Source organism: Anabrus simplex, chromosome 1 (assembly GCF_040414725.1).
Source record: "Anabrus simplex isolate iqAnaSimp1 chromosome 1, ASM4041472v1, whole genome shotgun sequence".
Classification (NCBI taxonomy): Eukaryota; Metazoa; Arthropoda; class Insecta; order Orthoptera; family Tettigoniidae; genus Anabrus; species Anabrus simplex.
In genome coordinates this window covers 1,797,543,669-1,797,562,035 of record NC_090265.1, presented here as the reverse complement: position 1 = coordinate 1,797,562,035, position 18,367 = coordinate 1,797,543,669, and the positions used below count along the sequence as shown (strand labels likewise).

Sequence of the window (18,367 nt, the reverse complement as noted above, 5' to 3'; positions counted from 1 at the left end):
TTCATCTCAGATGACTAACACCTTTTAACGTCATTTGTGTATGTTTATACATTTGTTTTAGTAATTAGATGTGTTTGCATAGCTTTGTATTATGGCTGATGGCCAGCCCAGGCTGAAATTAGTTCCTAGATTAAAAATGTAATGTAAACATTGCATAATGTAGTATTGAAAAGGTGGACCATTATGACTTAAGTTATTACTGTGATCACAATTCAATACGATCAAAACCATGAAGTTTACATCCTATACATACGAGTCATTTTGTGTTCCAAATTACATTGTAAATACTGTAAATTATTTATTAAGCCGGCCCTGTTGTGTAGGGGTAGCGTGCCTGCCTCTTACCCGGAGGCCCCAGGTTCAATTCCCGGTCAGGTCAGGGATTATTACCTGGATCTGAGGGCTGGTTCGAGGTCCACAGCCTACGTGATTACAATTTAGGAGCTATCTGACAGTGAGATTGTGGACTGGCGGCCCTGGTCTAGAGAGCCAAGAATAATGGCCGTGAGGATTTGTCGTGCTGACCACGACACCTCGTAATCTGCAGGCCTTCAGGCTGAGCAGCGGTTGCTTGGTAAGCCAAGGCCTTTCGGGGCTATTGAGCCATGAGATTTTTTTTAATACATTATTGAAATGAACTATCTTCCTTATTGTCAGCATAATTGCAGGAGTTACACTGGAGTTTAAATGTTTAGCCAATCACGTAGTAGTGTGCGCAAGCAGTGTCTGGATTAGCATGAAATCACATACAAGCACCCGATTCCGTGGGGCGCAACAAACGCATCTGCACTCGACAGCAAACGAGTAATTATGAACAAGTAGTAGAACACTAGAAGTTCAAAATACTCTTAGTCTTCTTCGTGATAACACTAAAATTGCCACAGTAATTTGCGCATATGCTCCCACATTGTACTCTGATGACGACATCGAAGAAACATTCTATTCAGACCTGGACGACATCCCATCAAACATCAATCGCCTAGACAAAACCATCTTGCTTTGTGATTTTAATGCCAGAGTGGGAAAGGACCACAAAGTATGGAATGGTGTCATTGGCAAGGAGGGAGTTGGCAGTGAAAACACTAATGTATTAGACTCCTCTCAAAATGTGCTGAACATGGATTGATAATCACCAACACCATCTTTCGCCAAAGGGATCGCTTCAAAACATCACGGCAGCATCCTAGAACAAAACCCTGGCACCTCATTGACTATGTAATCGTCCGCAAGCAAGATCTACACGATGTTCTCATCACCAAAGCAATGACGGGAGCTGATGACTGTTGGACAGATCACTGACTTATTAGATCAGTGATGCTTTTGTCACTGTCAACCCAGAGGAGGAAACAACAGAAGAGCTGCAGACATACTTTTGACACCGAGAAGTTTGACAATACAGAAATTTCTTCAAAATACAGAGAGCTCCTTCATCGAACTTTGCCGAAGGAATATCAAAATGATGTAACACAGCACTGGGAGAGTCTGACGACCATTATTCAAGATGCTTGCAAAGAAACAGTGGGGTACAAGACCAGAAAACATCAGGACTGGTTTGATGAAAATGAAGAAACTGAAGCATTGATCTCAGAGAAGAGAAAAGCCCTGCAAGCATGGTGAAGGGACAAGAACTCCCACTCTAAGAAACAAGCCGTAAGTATTGCCAAAGCAAATGTCCAAAGAAAAACACATGATCTCAAGAATGCATGGTGGACAGCAAGGCAAAAGAGTTGCAATATCTAGCAGATAAAGATTCACAACAGTTCTTCCAAGCAACAAAAGAGTTTATGGTCCCACCACCTTTGGGAGGAATCCCCTTTGGTCTAGCAATAAGAATACACTTTTAGGGCCGATTGTATAAAAATCAATGAATGGAGATCAGTTTTAATCTAAGTTCAGAAAATGATCTAAGATAAACTAATCAAAGTTCAATTTTGATCCCAGTTCATATGTAAGCGCTTGGCAACAGCGCAGAAACAGCTGAGTATTGCGAGTCGCGTTAAGCAGTGTGAATCTTTTTCCTTCGTATTCTGTGTGCCGAGCAAAAGAAAGAAAGAAAGAAAGAAAGAAAAAATTACAAATGAGGCAGAAAAAGGACTGTTCTAATTTTTCCAAGGAGACACAAGGATGCCCTAGTTGAAATCGTAGCGGGCAAGTTGGCCGTGTGGTTAGGGGCGCGCAGCTGTGAGCTTGAATCCGGAAGATTCGAGCCCCACTGTCAGCAGCCCAGAAGATGGTTTTCTGTGGTTTCCCATTTTCACACCAGGCAAATGCTGGTGCTGTACCTTAATTAAGGCCACGGCTGCTTCCTTCCCACTTCTAAGCCTTTCCTATCCCATCGTCGGCACAAGACCTATCTGTCGGTGCGATCACTCTTAGCCCCATACTGAGACAAGGGAAACATCTTTACACAACCCCAAATGTTCTATTGCTGACCTGGTTGTTTTATGGGCTCTATTATAAGCACGCTCTGCAGCTGTTTGAGCATTAAGTACTGGACTCAGCAGGTAACGACAACTCTGATAGCTATTGTCTCCCAGGAGTAGGCCTATACCTCTCAAATGTCTCCTGTTTCGAACTGAGCATGCCCTCATAAATTAATGAAGATACTGCTATCGTGAGCAGATCCTAGCTATCTTGCTACGATATTTAGGGACCTGAGCGGAGCGTCACGAATAACTAACATTTAACGAAAGCCGCCCATGACCATTCCTATAAACTTCTGCGTTATCACCCCCAGGAGATATTATAGGTATGTGGGTACAATCTCTAGCACCTAGAACACCAAGGAAGTGTTGTACACCGAAAACACGCACGATTTTCCTCACATCAATTTGTTTGGAAGACATTACGATAAACTTCTGTTTCAGCACAGCAATAAGATTAGATACATGATGAATGGCTCTGCAGACTGTTGCTGCATCTACATGCAGTAAATCGCCAATGACTAACTGAAAACTTCCTGTGGCAAAGAATCTCAAAGTTAGTAATAACATGTGCATTGGAGACAAAGGTTTGTTTCTCTTGGTAGGTTTAACTAGAATATCACGCAACTCGAGTTCTAGCTGTTCCACGGTATCTTTTCCCAGGCGATCCCTCAGTTTAAACTTCTTATCACTCAATTCTCTCATTGGATTTCCTCTTTCACAGAACACATGGGGAGCCCGGAGCCCGACGAAATAAATCATTTTCATCATCAGAAGTTTATCAGAGAAATCAGAGTAATCGGATATCTGACGAACGAGATAAGATAATAACTTAAGCAATTTATCGAGGTTATGTTACGGAATTATTACATTACACTGCAGTAAAAGACGTGTAATATTGCCTATATACACACAACAACTATAGCTAGCAATATATGAGGTTAGACTTCAGTGTATTTTTTTTAACTGTTTATCGTAACAACACAGGTAATATTTTATTAACAATCAGCTGTTATTTTATCTCGACTAGAAAATAACTCAGATAAAAAATTAGATGTATGGCTTTTCAGGCGTTTGCTCTATTAACCAGCATTTCGTCTTAGGTCTGACACTAGACTCGTCAGAGTGGGATGTGTCAGACCCTACCCACTGATGCTGGGGTGTATGCAGGTGAACTTATCAGAAGCCTATTTATGAGGCACAGTCTGATAACTGCATATGGGAGATAAAACTCCACAATGGAATTAATGCCCGCCTAGCAATTCCAAATGGAAATTTAGAATTTAGAATTTCCATTTAGAAAATAACTCCTTGAACTAAGATCAAAGAGTTTGATCAGAGAAATTTCTCTGGTCAAAGTTGATCTTAGTTCAGTGCGAATTGATCTCAGATTAACATTTATACAATACAAATGTCAGAGTTTTGCATGAACCGAGATCAATTTCGTCTCTGATCTAAGATCAAACAGTTTATACAATCAGCACTTAAAAGATCAATACTCCATCATGAATAGGTGGAAAGAGCATTTTGAAGACCTCTTGAACCAGGAATCGATTATTGATGCACAGGTGTATGATATATTAAAACAAGCTCCCATCAATGAAGAACTTGGCTCCCCACCAACGCTGAAGTTAAGCATGCTGTCAATCAAGCAAAGCATCACAAAGCCTCTGGTCCTGAATGGTATACCAGTGGAAGCTCTCAAAGGAGGTGAGGAACTCTTAAGACACAAACATGAACTGACTGTCAAAATTTGGAGCACTGAAGAAATGCCTCCCGATTTCAGAGACAGTCTGGTAGTTCCCATATTTAAGAAAGGGGATCGAACAAACTGCAATAACTATCGGGAAATATCCTTACTGTCGTGCCTAGGAAAGCTTATTGCTCAAATCTTGGCAAATCGTATTGTACCCATGGTGGAGAAAATGCTTCCAGAGAGTCAGTGTGGCTTCAGGCCTTCTAGAGGAACCACAGATATGATATTCACAGCTCGTCAACTTCAGGCAAAATGTAGAGAACAAAATAGACCTCTTTATATCGCCTTTATTGATCTTACTAAGGCATTTGACTCTGTGAACTGAGAAGCTTTGTGGAAAATTTCAGCTCTATATGGTTTTCCCCAGAAATTTATTGCCATCTTGAAATTGCTCTACACTGATATGATGGCAGCTGTCACTGGCAACAGCTCTAGTGGAGAGCCATTCCATATCAATACCGGTGTTAGCAAGGCTGTGTGATAGCCCCCACTTTGTTTTCCTTGTATGTTGCTGCCGTCATGGAACTTGTCAGAGATGATCTCCCTCCAGGAATACATATAACTTACAGGATGGATGGTAAACTTTTCAATTTGAGCTGTTTAAAGGCAGGAACTCTGACATTCTCTGCAGCATTAGTTGAGTTACAGTACGCTGATGATAATGCTGTTGTAGCTCAGACAAAAGAAGAGCTTGTGATAATCCTGAATGCTTTTTCCGCTGTGTACAACAAGATCGGAGGTCAAATGGACTGTATCGCGATTGACATGTCTAAAGCATTTGATAGGGTGGATCATGGGAGACTACTGGCAAAAATGAGTGCAATTGGACTAGACAAAAGAGTGACTGAATGGGTTGCTATATTTCTAGAAAATAGATCTCAGAGAGTGAGAGTAGGTGAAGCTTTGTCTGACCCTGTAATAGTTGAGAGGGGAGTTCCTCAGGGCAGTGTTATCGGACCTTTATGTTTTCTTATATATATAAATGATATGAGTAAAGGAGTGGAATCGGAGGTAAGGCTTTTTGCGGATGATGTTATTCTCTATAGAGTGATAAATAAGTTACAAGATTGTGAGCAACTGCAATGTGACCTCGAAAATGTTGTGAGATGGACAGCAGGCAATGGTATGTTGATAAACGGGGCTAAAAGTCAGGTTGTGAGTTTCACAAATAGGAAAAGTCCTCTCAGTTTTAATTACTGCGTTGATGGGGTGAAAGTTCCTTTTGGGGATCATTGTAAGTATCTAGGTGTTAATATAAGGAAAGATCTTCACTGGGGTAATCACATAAATGGGATTGTAAATAAAGGGTACCGATCTCTACACATGGTTATGAGGGTGTTTAGGGGTTGTAGTAAGGATGTAAAGGAGAGTGCATATAAGTCTCTGGTAAGACCCCAACTAGAGTATGGTTCCAGTGTATGGGACCCTCACCAGGATTACCTGATTCAAGAACTGGAAAAAATCCAAAGAAAAGCAGCTCGATTTGTTCTGGGTGATTTCCGACAAAAGAGTAGCGTTACAAAAATGTTGCAATGTTTGGGTTGGGAAGAATTGAGAGAAAGAAGAAGAGCTGCTCGACTAAGTGGTATGTTCAACAATGATAAAGGTGTTTTAATTTATTCCACCTATTCAATACTTATATTATCACGTATAGTTGTTACATAATTAAATTCTTGGTTACATGGGACATGTTTCGCCCTCAATTAAGGGCATCTTCAGCCTAAATACAATAATCAAAAATACAACTAAATTAAAAGTGGACGTTAAATACAATCATCAAAAATACAACTAAAATAAAAAGTGGAAGTTAAAAGTTTAGTCTGTTCTTAAAATTCAGAACAATAAAATTGTGAAAAATGATAAAATAAAAAGATGCTAATGGAAAACTGTCTTATGATTTTTTTCCATTAGCATCTTTTTATTTTATCATTTTTCACAATTTTATTGTTCTGAATTTTAAGAACAGACTAAACTTTTAACTTCCACTTTTTATTTTAGTTGTATTTTTGATGATTGTATTTAACGTCAACTTTTAATTTAGTTGTATTTTTGATTATTGTATTTAGGCTGAAGATGCCCTTAATTGAGGGCGAAACATGTCCCATGTAACTAAGAATTTAATTATGTAACAACTATACGTGATAATATAAGTATTGAATAGGTGAAATAAATTAAAACACCTTTATCATTGTTGAACTGTTAAATTTTCAATACGGACCTAAAATGAGGTTTATAACATGTAATAAGTGGTATGTTCCGAGCTGTCAGCGGAGAGATGGCGTGGAATGACATTAGTAGACGAATAGGTTTGAATGGCGTTTATAAAAGTAGGAAAGATCACGATATGAAGATAAAGTTGGAATTCAAGAGGACAAACTGGGGCAAATATTCATTTATAGGAAGGGGAGTTAGGGATTGGAATAACTTACCAAGGGAGATGTTCAATAAATTTCCAATTTCTTTGAAATCATTTCGGAAAAGGCTAGGAAAGCAACAGATAGGGAATCTGCCACCTGGGCGACTGCCCTAAATGCAGATCAGTATTGATTGATTGATTGATTGATTGATCGGACTCAAACTGAATACCAGTAAAACACAGATCCTATACCAACCAGCCCCTGGGGAAGGTCAAAGAGATATCAATGTTCTAATTGATGGAGTTAGCCTTCAGGTTATAAACACCTTCCCATACCTTGGCAGCACCCTCCCATCAAGTGCAAATATAGATTCAGAAATCCAACACAGAATTAACCGTGCAGGAGCATCCTTTGCTAAGTTAAGATCTCGAGTTTGACAACCATGATGTCATATCGCAACAAAGATTCTTGTGTACAATTCTGTTGTAGTTCCAACCTTACTCTACGGATCTGAATCCTGGATAGGCTACAGTCGACACCTTAAAAAGCTGAAACAATATCATCAGCGCTGCTTGAGGAGAATATTGCAAATAACTTGGCAAGACAGGCGCACAAATATCAGCGTCCTTGAAGAGGCACACACCACCAGTATAGAATTGATGGTTTTAAGACGCCAGCTACGATACACAGGGCACGTAGTTTGCATGCCCAAAAATCTCATTCTCAAACAAGTGTTTTACACTGAGCTATCAGTAGGTAAACGCTGTGTAGGCAGTCAGAGGAAGCGATTTAAAGATTTAATCAAGGCTAACTTGAAGAGATGTAGCAGTGATGTTGATAACTGGGAGAACTTAGCCCTTGACCGTTCATCCTGGAGATCACTAGTCCATCATAGTACACAATCTTTTGAAGAAAACCAGCGACGTACAGCGAATGACGAGAGGCAACGTAGGAAAGAAAGAAATGCTGAGGAGAAATAGAAACTATATGACTGCTTCACCTGAGTTACGTGAACAGTTGCGTGAGGATACGACAACACTCCAGATGTTAAGAAATTTCTTTGTTAGCAGCAACAATGGATCTATTTACACAGTCACATACGCTGCTAGATCAACATCTCTCTGAAAGGTACTGAAGGTTACAGCAGGCTAACTAACCAAGATCACTACCGATAGCTGAAAAACAGCACATGGGGTGTAATTAACGGCTCCATGGCTAAACGATTAGTGTGGTCCTGTGTTTCATTCCCGGCCGGGTGAAACATTTTAGCTTGCATTGGTTAATTCCAATTGCTCGGGAGCTGTGTGCGCTAGCTCCTCCCCCCCCCCCGTCTCCAACATTACAAGTCATCATAGGAAAGATCCCATCCTCGCAGATGTGCAGGTACATCTATAGGCCTGCACTAAGCCTCTTCAGAGGACATACACCCTTATTATTATTATTATTATTATTATTATTATTATTATTATTATTATTATTATTACCAACATCCCACGTGATTTCTTGAGAGTTCACTCCAAATAGGAACTATGTTTTATTGTTCTCTAGAGAAAGTTAATAGTCATCAACCAAGTGGTCAAGCACAAATTAATTTGATGGGTGGACCGAATGAGTTTGATTGGACAAAGTACACGAACCGCGTGTGTGTGTGTATAAGAACGATTTCACCATTTCACTGATGAAGTTGTTACTAATCAATGAACTTGCATGATCCTTACCCAAATTACTGAAGTAAAGTACTGACTGGCTAAATGAACAAATTAATATTTTAATGTAAGGAATAGTTAGCAATCTTTCTAAAATAAAGAACAATAATGCTTACCTTTCCCCCAGACGCACAAAGAGATCCATCAGGAGAGATGGTTACAGAGTTTAGATAACCTGTATGTCCCATGTGATCAGCCTTGATTTTGCAGTTGGCAAGGCTCCATACCTTTCAAGGAGAGCAAATGAGAACTGTTATTTTTTTTTTTAATATAAAAAACAAGCTCAGATTTCTTCAATGGCAAAATATGCTTACTTTTACTCGTTTATCCCATGCGCATGATACAATTATAGGATTCTGAAGATTTGGCGAGAATCTCACACATGAAACCCAATCGGTATGCCCTTCTTCCTGAGGAAATATTAAATGTTAATATTATCAACATAATATACAAAATTTCCATTACTTCTACAGAACAAAAGATATAGGTTTAATCAGAAACAATTACTTACTTGCATTGTATATTTGCATTGTGCTAGAGTATTCCATAGCTTAATACTTCTGTCTCTACTTCCAGAGACAATTTGTCTGTTGTCAGCAGAGAAAGCAACACTCAAAACATCCTGAAATATACAAATATAAACTCACTAATTCATTACAAGAAGTTTTTCTGAATTTAACACAGCACCTTAGTAATAAATTAAATGGTTAAGTAACCATGGAAACCTAATAGGTTATAACTAAATAGCAAATGAAAAGTGAATATCTGTTCTGCCACATAGCAACATTTGTTTATTGCCTAGCAAATTAACAAGTGTAATGTTAATGCACATGATATAACAACAAACCTTCGTATGATCTACAAATTGTCGAGTACTGACTCCTTTAGACAGGTCCCATAGCCGGAGAGTTTTATCCCAGGATCCAGAGAGAGCAAAATGCCCATCAGAGGAAATAACAATATCACTAACAAAATGACTATGACCTTGTAATCTCTTCTGTGGGATACCGAAATTTGCCTCATCACGAACCAGTTTCCATAATATCAAGGAACGATCTGAAAATATGGCAAAACCTAAAGTATCTGGTTCAAGCAGTCATCATTTAAGTGCAACTAAAGTTGCTAGTAATGCCGGATCGAATGTAAGCTCAACAGCAGCTTCTGCAGTTGCCCTTATGGTAAGCAAGATCAAGAAAAAGTTTCTCCAGCAATTAAAAGGTAAATTAGAAGTAAAATGGTAAACTGACAGAAAACTACCTACTGCATTGTAAGCAAGGGAATCATCTTTCTTTTTCTTTTTTAATAATGCATGTTAACTGATGAAACAGAATAACAATATTGGGCAAAACTTAAGTTTTATAGAACGTTGCAAGGTAAAAATGACACATTGTAACGTACCTCGAGATGACGATAAAAGCATATCAGGATACTTTGGGTTGGTGGCCACTTGAGTGACCCATCCATTATGACCTCTTAATGTACCACGCAAAACAAGAGATTCCGACATTTTATTTTATGTAGCGAAAGCATCTAAAAGCTCCGACCACACCTCTTCGATTTGCTTTCAGAATTCCCTCTGCAGTCGACTTTATAACCCCTATATTCCGCGTGGTGGCGCCAGTAGTATTTGTCAGTTCTGTCAAAGTAAATCAACCCATAAGATATGACACAAAACCTCTCTTCACAATTATTCATATTTCGAAATTCTTTGTAATAGTCATCACAATCCTCGACTCATTTAGTACGATACAACAAATGTATCATTTTTGTTATCTTTGACGAATTTATTTACGCATTGGTAATACCGGATTTTGTAGCCATTTATATGGTTTCTTCGTTTATAAATTCTTTAAATTTTCTTCGCATCATATCAAATCATATGAACATATTATAACTAGTTGAGAGTAAAACTTAAATTTTCAAATTTATAAAAAAATTTATTGCGCAGATATATGTATAATTACAAAGATTTACATCTATTTAAATCCTGTTTTCTGTAGTTGTCTCAGTGATCGACCTCGTCATTGCGTTGAACTTACAAGATGTGATATCGTATGCATAATCTGCACATAAAGGTGTTGTTGGGCTTTCGAGATGAAAGTTCAATTAAACTGTTCAAGGCACTCCGAATATTACTACTTTACAATAAAAACCCTAGGGAAGGTGATTTTTGCAAATAGATTTTTATTCCATAGGAAACGTTTAGCAGAGAGTGTATAGTGCAGCTTGGCTTCCATAACACATATAACTTCCGCGACGTACTTCCTCCCAAGTGTCTTTTTTAAAACGAGATGCCGCTAGTATCCACAGAATATAACACCGAATCAGTGACGTCACTCACGTAACCAACAGATTCGGCCATTTTGACTAATTCTTGATAGTGTTTTGAAAGATTTTGTGTGTCTTATGAAATTCGTGTGGTTGATAGTGTATAGTTTGTCTTTTGTATTCCTGATATAATATTTGTTGAACATCTGTTTATATAGTCTAACGCTATGGAAGAGAAGGCTTCCTTGAAGGAATTAGACCAGTGGATAGAACAGTTAAATGAATGCAAACAACTGACAGAAAGCCAAGTTAAAACTTTGTGCGATAAGGTAAGTGGATAAAAAATAATTGTCTTTGTATTTCCATATTTGAAAGGCACTTAAAATCCACATCCTGTTAAGTTGTCTGTGTCTTGCTTAACGTTTTGAATGCAGTTATGGGGTTTGTTAGATAGAGAGTAAATTTTACATTTTTTTCTGAAATATGAGGTCTGTCATGTTGATGCGATATATTTGTGTTCGAAACTTTTTTCCTGTGAGTTATGAAACCTTTTGCAAGTTGTTTTAATGTGCTCATACAGTACATTTTGTAATCGTTTTCCATTCTTAATTTCCAGGCAAAAGAAATCTTAGCCAAAGAATCAAATGTACAAGAAGTAAAATGTCCTGTGACAGTTTGCGGTGATGTTCATGGACAGTTCCACGATTTGATGGAACTGTTTCGAATAGGAGGAAGGTCTCCCGATACAAACTACCTTTTCATGGGCGATTATGTTGATCGTGGTTATTACTCTGTTGAAACTGTCACATTACTAGTAGCATTGAAGGTGAGAAACGTATTTAATACCTGTGTAGAATTGTGTATTTAATTGGCTGTGATGAATATATCGATGTCATTACTTTTCAGGTTCGTTATCGAGAAAGAATAACTATTCTCCGCGGTAATCATGAATCGAGGCAAATCACACAAGTTTATGGCTTTTACGATGAATGCTTGCGCAAGTATGGGAATGCAAATGTGTGGAAGTTCTTCACAGATTTATTTGATTATTTGCCGCTTACTGCTCTTGTAGATGGACAGATATTTTGTCTCCATGGTGGTCTTTCACCTTCGATAGACACTTTGGACCATATTCGAGCTTTGGATCGGCTCCAAGAAGTTCCACATGAGGCAAGTAATGTGGGAGTTTCATCATTATTATTATTATTATTATTGATGTTTTTCTTATCATTTCAATGTAAGGGATGATGAAGTCATTTACAACACTATGCTCTCGTGATGATTTATGGGATGTAATTCTGATCCTAAAGGTTAGTGGGCATAGCTCCTTTTATATGGAGCAGTATGACTGTTATAAAAATGAAATATTTCATATTTCAGGGTCCAATGTGTGATCTGTTGTGGTCTGATCCTGATGATCGAGGAGGCTGGGGCATTTCACCACGAGGTGCTGGCTACACATTTGGTCAAGACATTTCAGAGACATTTAATCACTCTAATGGACTGACACTTGTATCTCGAGCTCATCAACTTGTTATGGAAGGTTATAATTGGTAAGCAATTTGTAAACTCTTAATGACTTTATGGGGTCAGTTTTAGGTTTCCTCTGGTCAAATTATAATTTCTGCCCTTGTGGAAAACCAGTGACATGTGGAGATCATTAAACTATGGCACATCACATGTTTAGGAAAAGAAAAATCATAGGAAAATGGGTTACCCATTACTGGCGGGGGTGCAGTTTTAGGAAGAAAATCATGCAGAAATAATGTGAAACAATACCTAAAGTAGCTAAAAAGAGGAATTCTTCCTTTATGCTTGCCAGGGACCCAACAACTCACCCATAAAACTAATTGTACTTATTTAGAAGAAATTAAATTGAGACTGTCAATCTCTGAAATGAGACCATTTTCTGTTTTCCTATTGGCTGGAGAGCAGTTTGCTATTGTCTCTGATAGACCTCACGTCGTGTGGCGCGCGGTTATGAAATTAATTAGCAAAATTTAACTATCAGCCACTCAAGCTTAATAGCATTATAATGAATGTTAAATGATGCAGATCTTACCTGGAATAGCTTTTAGAGGTGAGATATATTCATTACGATAGCCAGGGACCCATCAATTTTCCCCCAGAAGTACATTTATTTTTACAACCTAAAATGAAATTTTGTACGTGTCATTGTCCATTAGTTGAGCAACTACTAGTATTGCCAGTGGCTGAAATATAATGGGAAATGACGTCGTTCCTACAAATAAACACACAGATTCCGTTACCAATCCACGCAGAATAAAAAACTTCGTCAGGTGGAGGTGCATACACGTAAATAAAAGCTGTAAGGAAAATTCCGTGGAATACAGAACAACCCGTGGAGGGTTTAGTTAACTGGCAGCCTTGAAGTAATGTACCCTCATGTCTAATAGGAATGTTGTTTTGAACCACTAACTAATCTAGAATGCACGGCTAGCTGGCCAGTGGGTTTGTTGGTATCTGGCATACTTCATTAATTTGCCTTTTCACCACTTTAAAATATACAATACGTTGCTGTCACCCTTTACAGTGTAGATCAGTGGTCTTGTCACTAGTTCCTAAGCTGTATCGTCCAAAAGAAAAAAACAAAGATTCATACCTTGCCTAGAGTGGTGCATAGTAAACGTTCATTAATAAACTTGACCATTTTCGGTTCCTGTCAGATCCATATTGACTACTAATATTCATAGGACCATTATTAGCCCTATTTCTCACAGGTTGAGAATAGTAAAACTTCGCCAAATAATCAAACCATAAAGTTTGAAAAAGAAGTCATTGTTTTCATTAACCAAAGTTTTGTCCGCTGTCCAATACACAATGCACCGATCTCGTAAACTAACTTAACTAATACTGTCAGGGGGGTACTAGTGGACTGTGGGCCGTTTCACTTTTCTAACTTAAGGGGCCAACGCCTCTAACCCAATCGTTCTGTTGATAGCTGGACCTAAGTTCCCAAGTTGGTAGCCTTGTGTAGCATGTTGTGAGATATTTGATTTCTAACCTCTCTTACCAAGTGAGTTGGCTGTGCAGTTAGGGGTGCCTTGAAGACTGTTTTCCGTGTTTCCCATTTTCACACCAGGCAAATGTTGGGGCGGTACCTTAACCCTTTTGCTTCGGCATAGCGAGTATGGTGGCGTGACCCTCTAGACGTGAGCAGCGCGTAGCTCACCGAGCCCACTGTGCAGGCTACTTATCTCACTTCGCTCCCCATCCACAATCGGCTCCCGAGGAGCGGATAGGCAAAGTTTTGAAGTATTTTATTCTTAATGCATATTTGGTCAAATGCTTATGATTATATTTTTAGCACTTTTAATTCAGGCAATGTTTCCCTCCTTTTAGATCCTTGGCTTTAGATATGTCTCTGGCAGAGTTAAAAGCTCTTGTTTCTTATTGTAAACTTTATCTTTATTTCAAAATTATCTATATATTAAAAGAGTTTACTAAAAACAGCTTTGGCAAGTCCGTCTGTTCTACTCGACCGATTTGCTTCATTTCTGTTTTATTCTCTCCGGAATTACCTGCCGGTGGATCATGCGACATTGATAGGTCTCTGTTCAGCCAACTTTGAGCTGTCATAAAATAAAACCATTAAATGATAACTCCTATAATTGCAGGCGAAGGCTTACCCTAATAACCTGCAATACATTCTGTACGTAGCAAGTTGCTAAGTGACTTAACACTTCATTAATATTCTAATATATGTGATTTTCATCCTTAGTAATGCCATTGCATGCAACTATGTGTGATTACTACCTGTCACGCCAGAGAGTATTCACTTCCTATGATGACAGAAGAATACTGTTTCCTGCTAAATACTCTTTACTCTAACCTTACCCAGCTTCCAAATATATTCAACAGATGGCAGAGAGTTCCTAATAACTTACATACTGCTGAAAGAAAGTCTACGTAGAAACAGGCACCATCATGACACTCCTTAAGACATTATCCAGGAACACCTATCAAAGGTTAACCTACTGTAGCTACTACACTAGAAAGACTGAAGGCCATGTACCTTGAAAGTTCCTTGCCTGGCAAAAAACCCTTTGAGACTAACCCATTAGCACACTCGCACACAACCGGTCTATAGTGAACTGTGATTAAAAGTACCATTGCCTTCTATGACACAATACTAAGCTTTACATCAAGAACTGCAGGATAAGAAAGCTAATATATGGATAGATTTTTACCAAACAGACGGCATGATGTACGAATGGATGAATTCTGACTACAAACTGCGGCATACCATAACACGCTTTGTATTAAATGTTCATGAAACCATTGAAAAGGGCAGGCAAAGGAACATGACAGGCATGTTTGTCATTTTTCAAAATCTGATACTACGTGAAAGTGCAGGCCTATGTTTCATTTCATTCTGAAAACATTACAGTACTGTACAGTGAAACCTCGATTCTCCGTTTTTCGAGGGACCATGAAAATAAAACGTACAACACGGGAAAACGGAAAATCTGGGAATGAATGAAAACCATCAACAATTTGGCTAAACATCACAAAAATGAAGTATGTATAACTATAATCGTACAAAAACTCCTAAACCAATCCAAACTACAGCCCAAGTGGGACTTTGCCTGCCAAGCGACCGCTGCTCAGCCCGAAGGCCTGCAGATTACGAGGTGCGCATGGTCAGTGTGACGAATCCTTTCGGCCGATGTTCCTGGCTCTGTAGATCGGGGTCACCATCTCACTATTAGATAGCTCCACAATTAAAGGTAATCACGTAGGCTGAGTGGACCTGGAACCAGACTTATATCCAGGTAAAATTGTCTGACCTGGTCGCATTCGAACCCGGGCCCTCTGGATGAGAGGCGGGCATGTTAGACCGCGAAACCGCATTTATTACTGGTACGCAAGTTCAAAATCTCGATACTTTATATTCAATTTTACAGGGGAATCTTCGTCAGTTTCCCGTGAAAACTTCTTTCAGTTCAGCAACTTTGATTAGGCTAGCCAAACTCTTCGAAAAATCTAATAACGCCAAGCCAAACGACAATCGACCACAAGTAGTTTTTAGTTCTCTCATCTAATAAAATAAAGCACATTAGATACAAAAGTGCCCAAAATGATGGCAAAATCCGTTCATTTCTTAATCTTTCATTGTAATTTGGTCTCCAGTATACTGTTCGTAGTCAGTTTCTGGAAATCTCGTACCGCGCAAATTATGCCTACATCGATTTTTAAAGGTTATGTTGAACTAAAAACATGGTTTCGAATGTATCGATTCTTAAAAGTTCTCGAATGCATTATATTCAATTCTGCGCGTCACAAATCCAATCAAATTGGAAAGATAAAAGAAATATCAAAACTTAAGAATTTACGGTTATTCGTGACCTTGAGGTCATCTGGAAAGCGCGCTCGCTGCACATGTCAGTACAAGTTTGAAATGATACCAACCATTTAAAATGTAACGTGCGCAAATAAAACGACTGTTTTACATTAGGGCTTAAACAGTAATAAGCAATCCCAAGACCTCCCATGGCTTTCTTTTTTTTAAATGTAAGGTACAACATCTGTTTTGGTCTCGCTAACATAATCATGTACGATAATATCAAAAATACTGAATTTGTGTTAAGAAGGAACAGTTTCGATTCCTGCCTGAAAGCCCAGTTACTCTGCAGTGCCCTGAGCAAAGTGCCGAAAACCTCTTCGGCAGTACGATCGAAAAAATGTAAAAATATAAACATCTAACCCTGGACATAATATGGACGTTCCGTCTTCAAGCAGAGCTGTCGAAATGCGCCATGTCTCCTTGCAATTGTTGTGGCCACTCTCTGCTTTATGATTTTCCGAGAATCTCTAAACAATACCACCCGAATGCGATGCTAAGATGGTCCCTTATGCAAGTTCACCGCTGATCGCTTTTCCAGTACCGAGTACTTGCTTGAATTATCACAGGATTTAGCGTTGATGGGACTGGGATATTTGGACGGTTGATCCGGGAAATCGTTTCTTCGAGGAACAGATAATGCGGGACTTTTACAACGTGATTTAATTATGATGCTCGCGGGACCACGTAATTTGAACGGATATTCCGGGAAAACTTATTTTCCGGGAACGGATAATCGAGGTTCTACTGTACTTCTCCGAATCCAAGACGAGCCCCACTTTTTCCGTCAAAAATTTGAATCAGGCTCAAAAAGTGCTTCGTAAAATCATATGAATGCCTTTGTTCTACAGTACGCATTTTTAGACTCCAACCATTGGCTTTCATTATGTCGCATTTTTTTCCGGCCGCACAATTAATCTTTATTTCCGCGGGTTTAATGACAATTAACTTAAAGCTGGCATCATAATACCGAAGAGAACCCGTTGAAAATTTGCCGGCAATACCTATTCATGCGCCTCTACAATACGGCGATCCATTAGGAAAATATTCTTGCTGTCTATAAAACTGTTACAGTACTTTTACTCAGCATCAGATATAACCAGTTACCGCTACGCGCACGTCTTGCTTGCCAACTTCGGCGGCTAGCCATGCATAGGCTTAATCGCGGACGTTGAAGTCAATTAAGTTGATTGCGCCACAGTATGGCCATTCCACCCTTGCGTTTTTCGTGCACATACCCCACCATTTCATTTTTGACTTCTTTAAAGCATCCTTGTTGCGGACCACTGATTGCATTTTTTGTACAGTACAAATTTTTTAGCTATCTTTGTCTTCACGCTGATGCCAAATATTGGCTTTAGTTAGGCCTATGCCATATTTTCTTGTGGCTGCACAATTATTCTACATTTCCGAGTGTTTAATAACCATTAACTTTAAATTGGCATCATAATATCGACGAGAACCCGTTGAAAATTTGCTGGCAATACCTGTTCCACATATCTTTAAGACTGTCCTTGCAGTCTGCACACGCCGGCATCCAGTGTTCCCTTCGCGCTGCTCCAGAACACCCAAGGTTCTTCTACAGCAGCCAGCCCCGCGGGACTCACGTACATCGTCAGGGCTACAGGAACGAGTCCTCGGCTCCAATAGACAGATACTCCATTGGGCTGACCCCATAGCCCAGGCTATCACTGACTGCACTCTTCGCTAACTCACACCAGCAAACTCAATCTAACTCTCACTCACTCCAGGCAAGTCACTCCTCTCTTATATACCTGCGCCGGGTCTTCTAGAACAGTCCGGATGCTAGCTGTATCCATAAACCTCGCGAGATGGAAGACTCCATATTAATCGTCTGATTATTTCCATCGTTCTATGCCGCGTGACCTCGGACAGAAGAGAGAGGGGGGCCAGTCTAGCACTAAGTATTGCTCCTGGTTGGCACGGTCGAAGCGTAAGCGGGTGGGCCGATACGGTAGCGAGCCCGGCCCGTAACAGGTTGGCATGGCGGACGCTATAACCATTACAAAATGGTACGTGTAGATGTTTTGTTTCACTTGACTTCAAATGCCGTCTCTTTATAGGCATGAGAATTGATATCTTTGTGTTATCTCGATTGGATGTGAGCATGAATTGGATGTCCGATTAGAACTGTAAGACATGATCGGCCGGTTCACTCCAAATATGACTGTGATGTTCTTGTACACCAGTGAAAATTGTTATATATATATAAATTGGAAAATAGTTGTAGTGTAGCATCCACTCAGAGCTCTGACTTGGAGTTTAGAATTTATGGTTGATGATGCCTGCAATGACAGGCGAAACATGTACCATATGCTTAAGGTTTAGTATAATGATTGTATTATAGTCTTAAAAACGTTAATAGTATTGAATAGGTGGTTTTCATTAAATTAATTGTTGAACATTTAATATATTGAATTTCAATACGGTGAAAATGAAAATGGTCACTTGCAATCGCCTTCGAATGTCAA

General features: G+C 39.2%; 2 protein-coding genes across 2 annotated transcripts in view; one reads left to right on the top strand and one right to left on the bottom strand.

The window, feature by feature from the left end:
* The window catches only part of LOC136882962 (small ribosomal subunit protein RACK1), a 90,316-nt gene extending 80,061 nt beyond the window's left edge, over nt 1-10,255 (bottom strand). Inside the window, exons 1-6 of the mRNA XM_067155162.2 lie at nt 10,217-10,255; nt 9,641-9,878; nt 9,090-9,298; nt 8,754-8,864; nt 8,557-8,652; nt 8,359-8,469 (exon numbers count right to left, since the gene is read on the bottom strand). Of these exons, the coding sequence (XP_067011263.1) occupies nt 8,359-8,469; nt 8,557-8,652; nt 8,754-8,864; nt 9,090-9,298; nt 9,641-9,749 (636 nt within the window). The 5' untranslated portion in view covers nt 9,750-9,878; nt 10,217-10,255. The remainder of the gene's footprint in view (nt 1-8,358; nt 8,470-8,556; nt 8,653-8,753; nt 8,865-9,089; nt 9,299-9,640; nt 9,879-10,216) is intronic.
* A 306-nt stretch (nt 10,256-10,561) lies between these two features.
* Nucleotides 10,562-18,367, top strand: part of mts (protein phosphatase 2 catalytic subunit mts) — a 55,685-nt gene continuing 47,879 nt past the window's right edge. The window contains exons 1-4 of the mRNA XM_067138571.2: nt 10,562-10,839; nt 11,127-11,336; nt 11,417-11,680; nt 11,891-12,063. Of these exons, the coding sequence (XP_066994672.1) occupies nt 10,738-10,839; nt 11,127-11,336; nt 11,417-11,680; nt 11,891-12,063 (749 nt within the window). The 5' untranslated portion in view covers nt 10,562-10,737. The remainder of the gene's footprint in view (nt 10,840-11,126; nt 11,337-11,416; nt 11,681-11,890; nt 12,064-18,367) is intronic.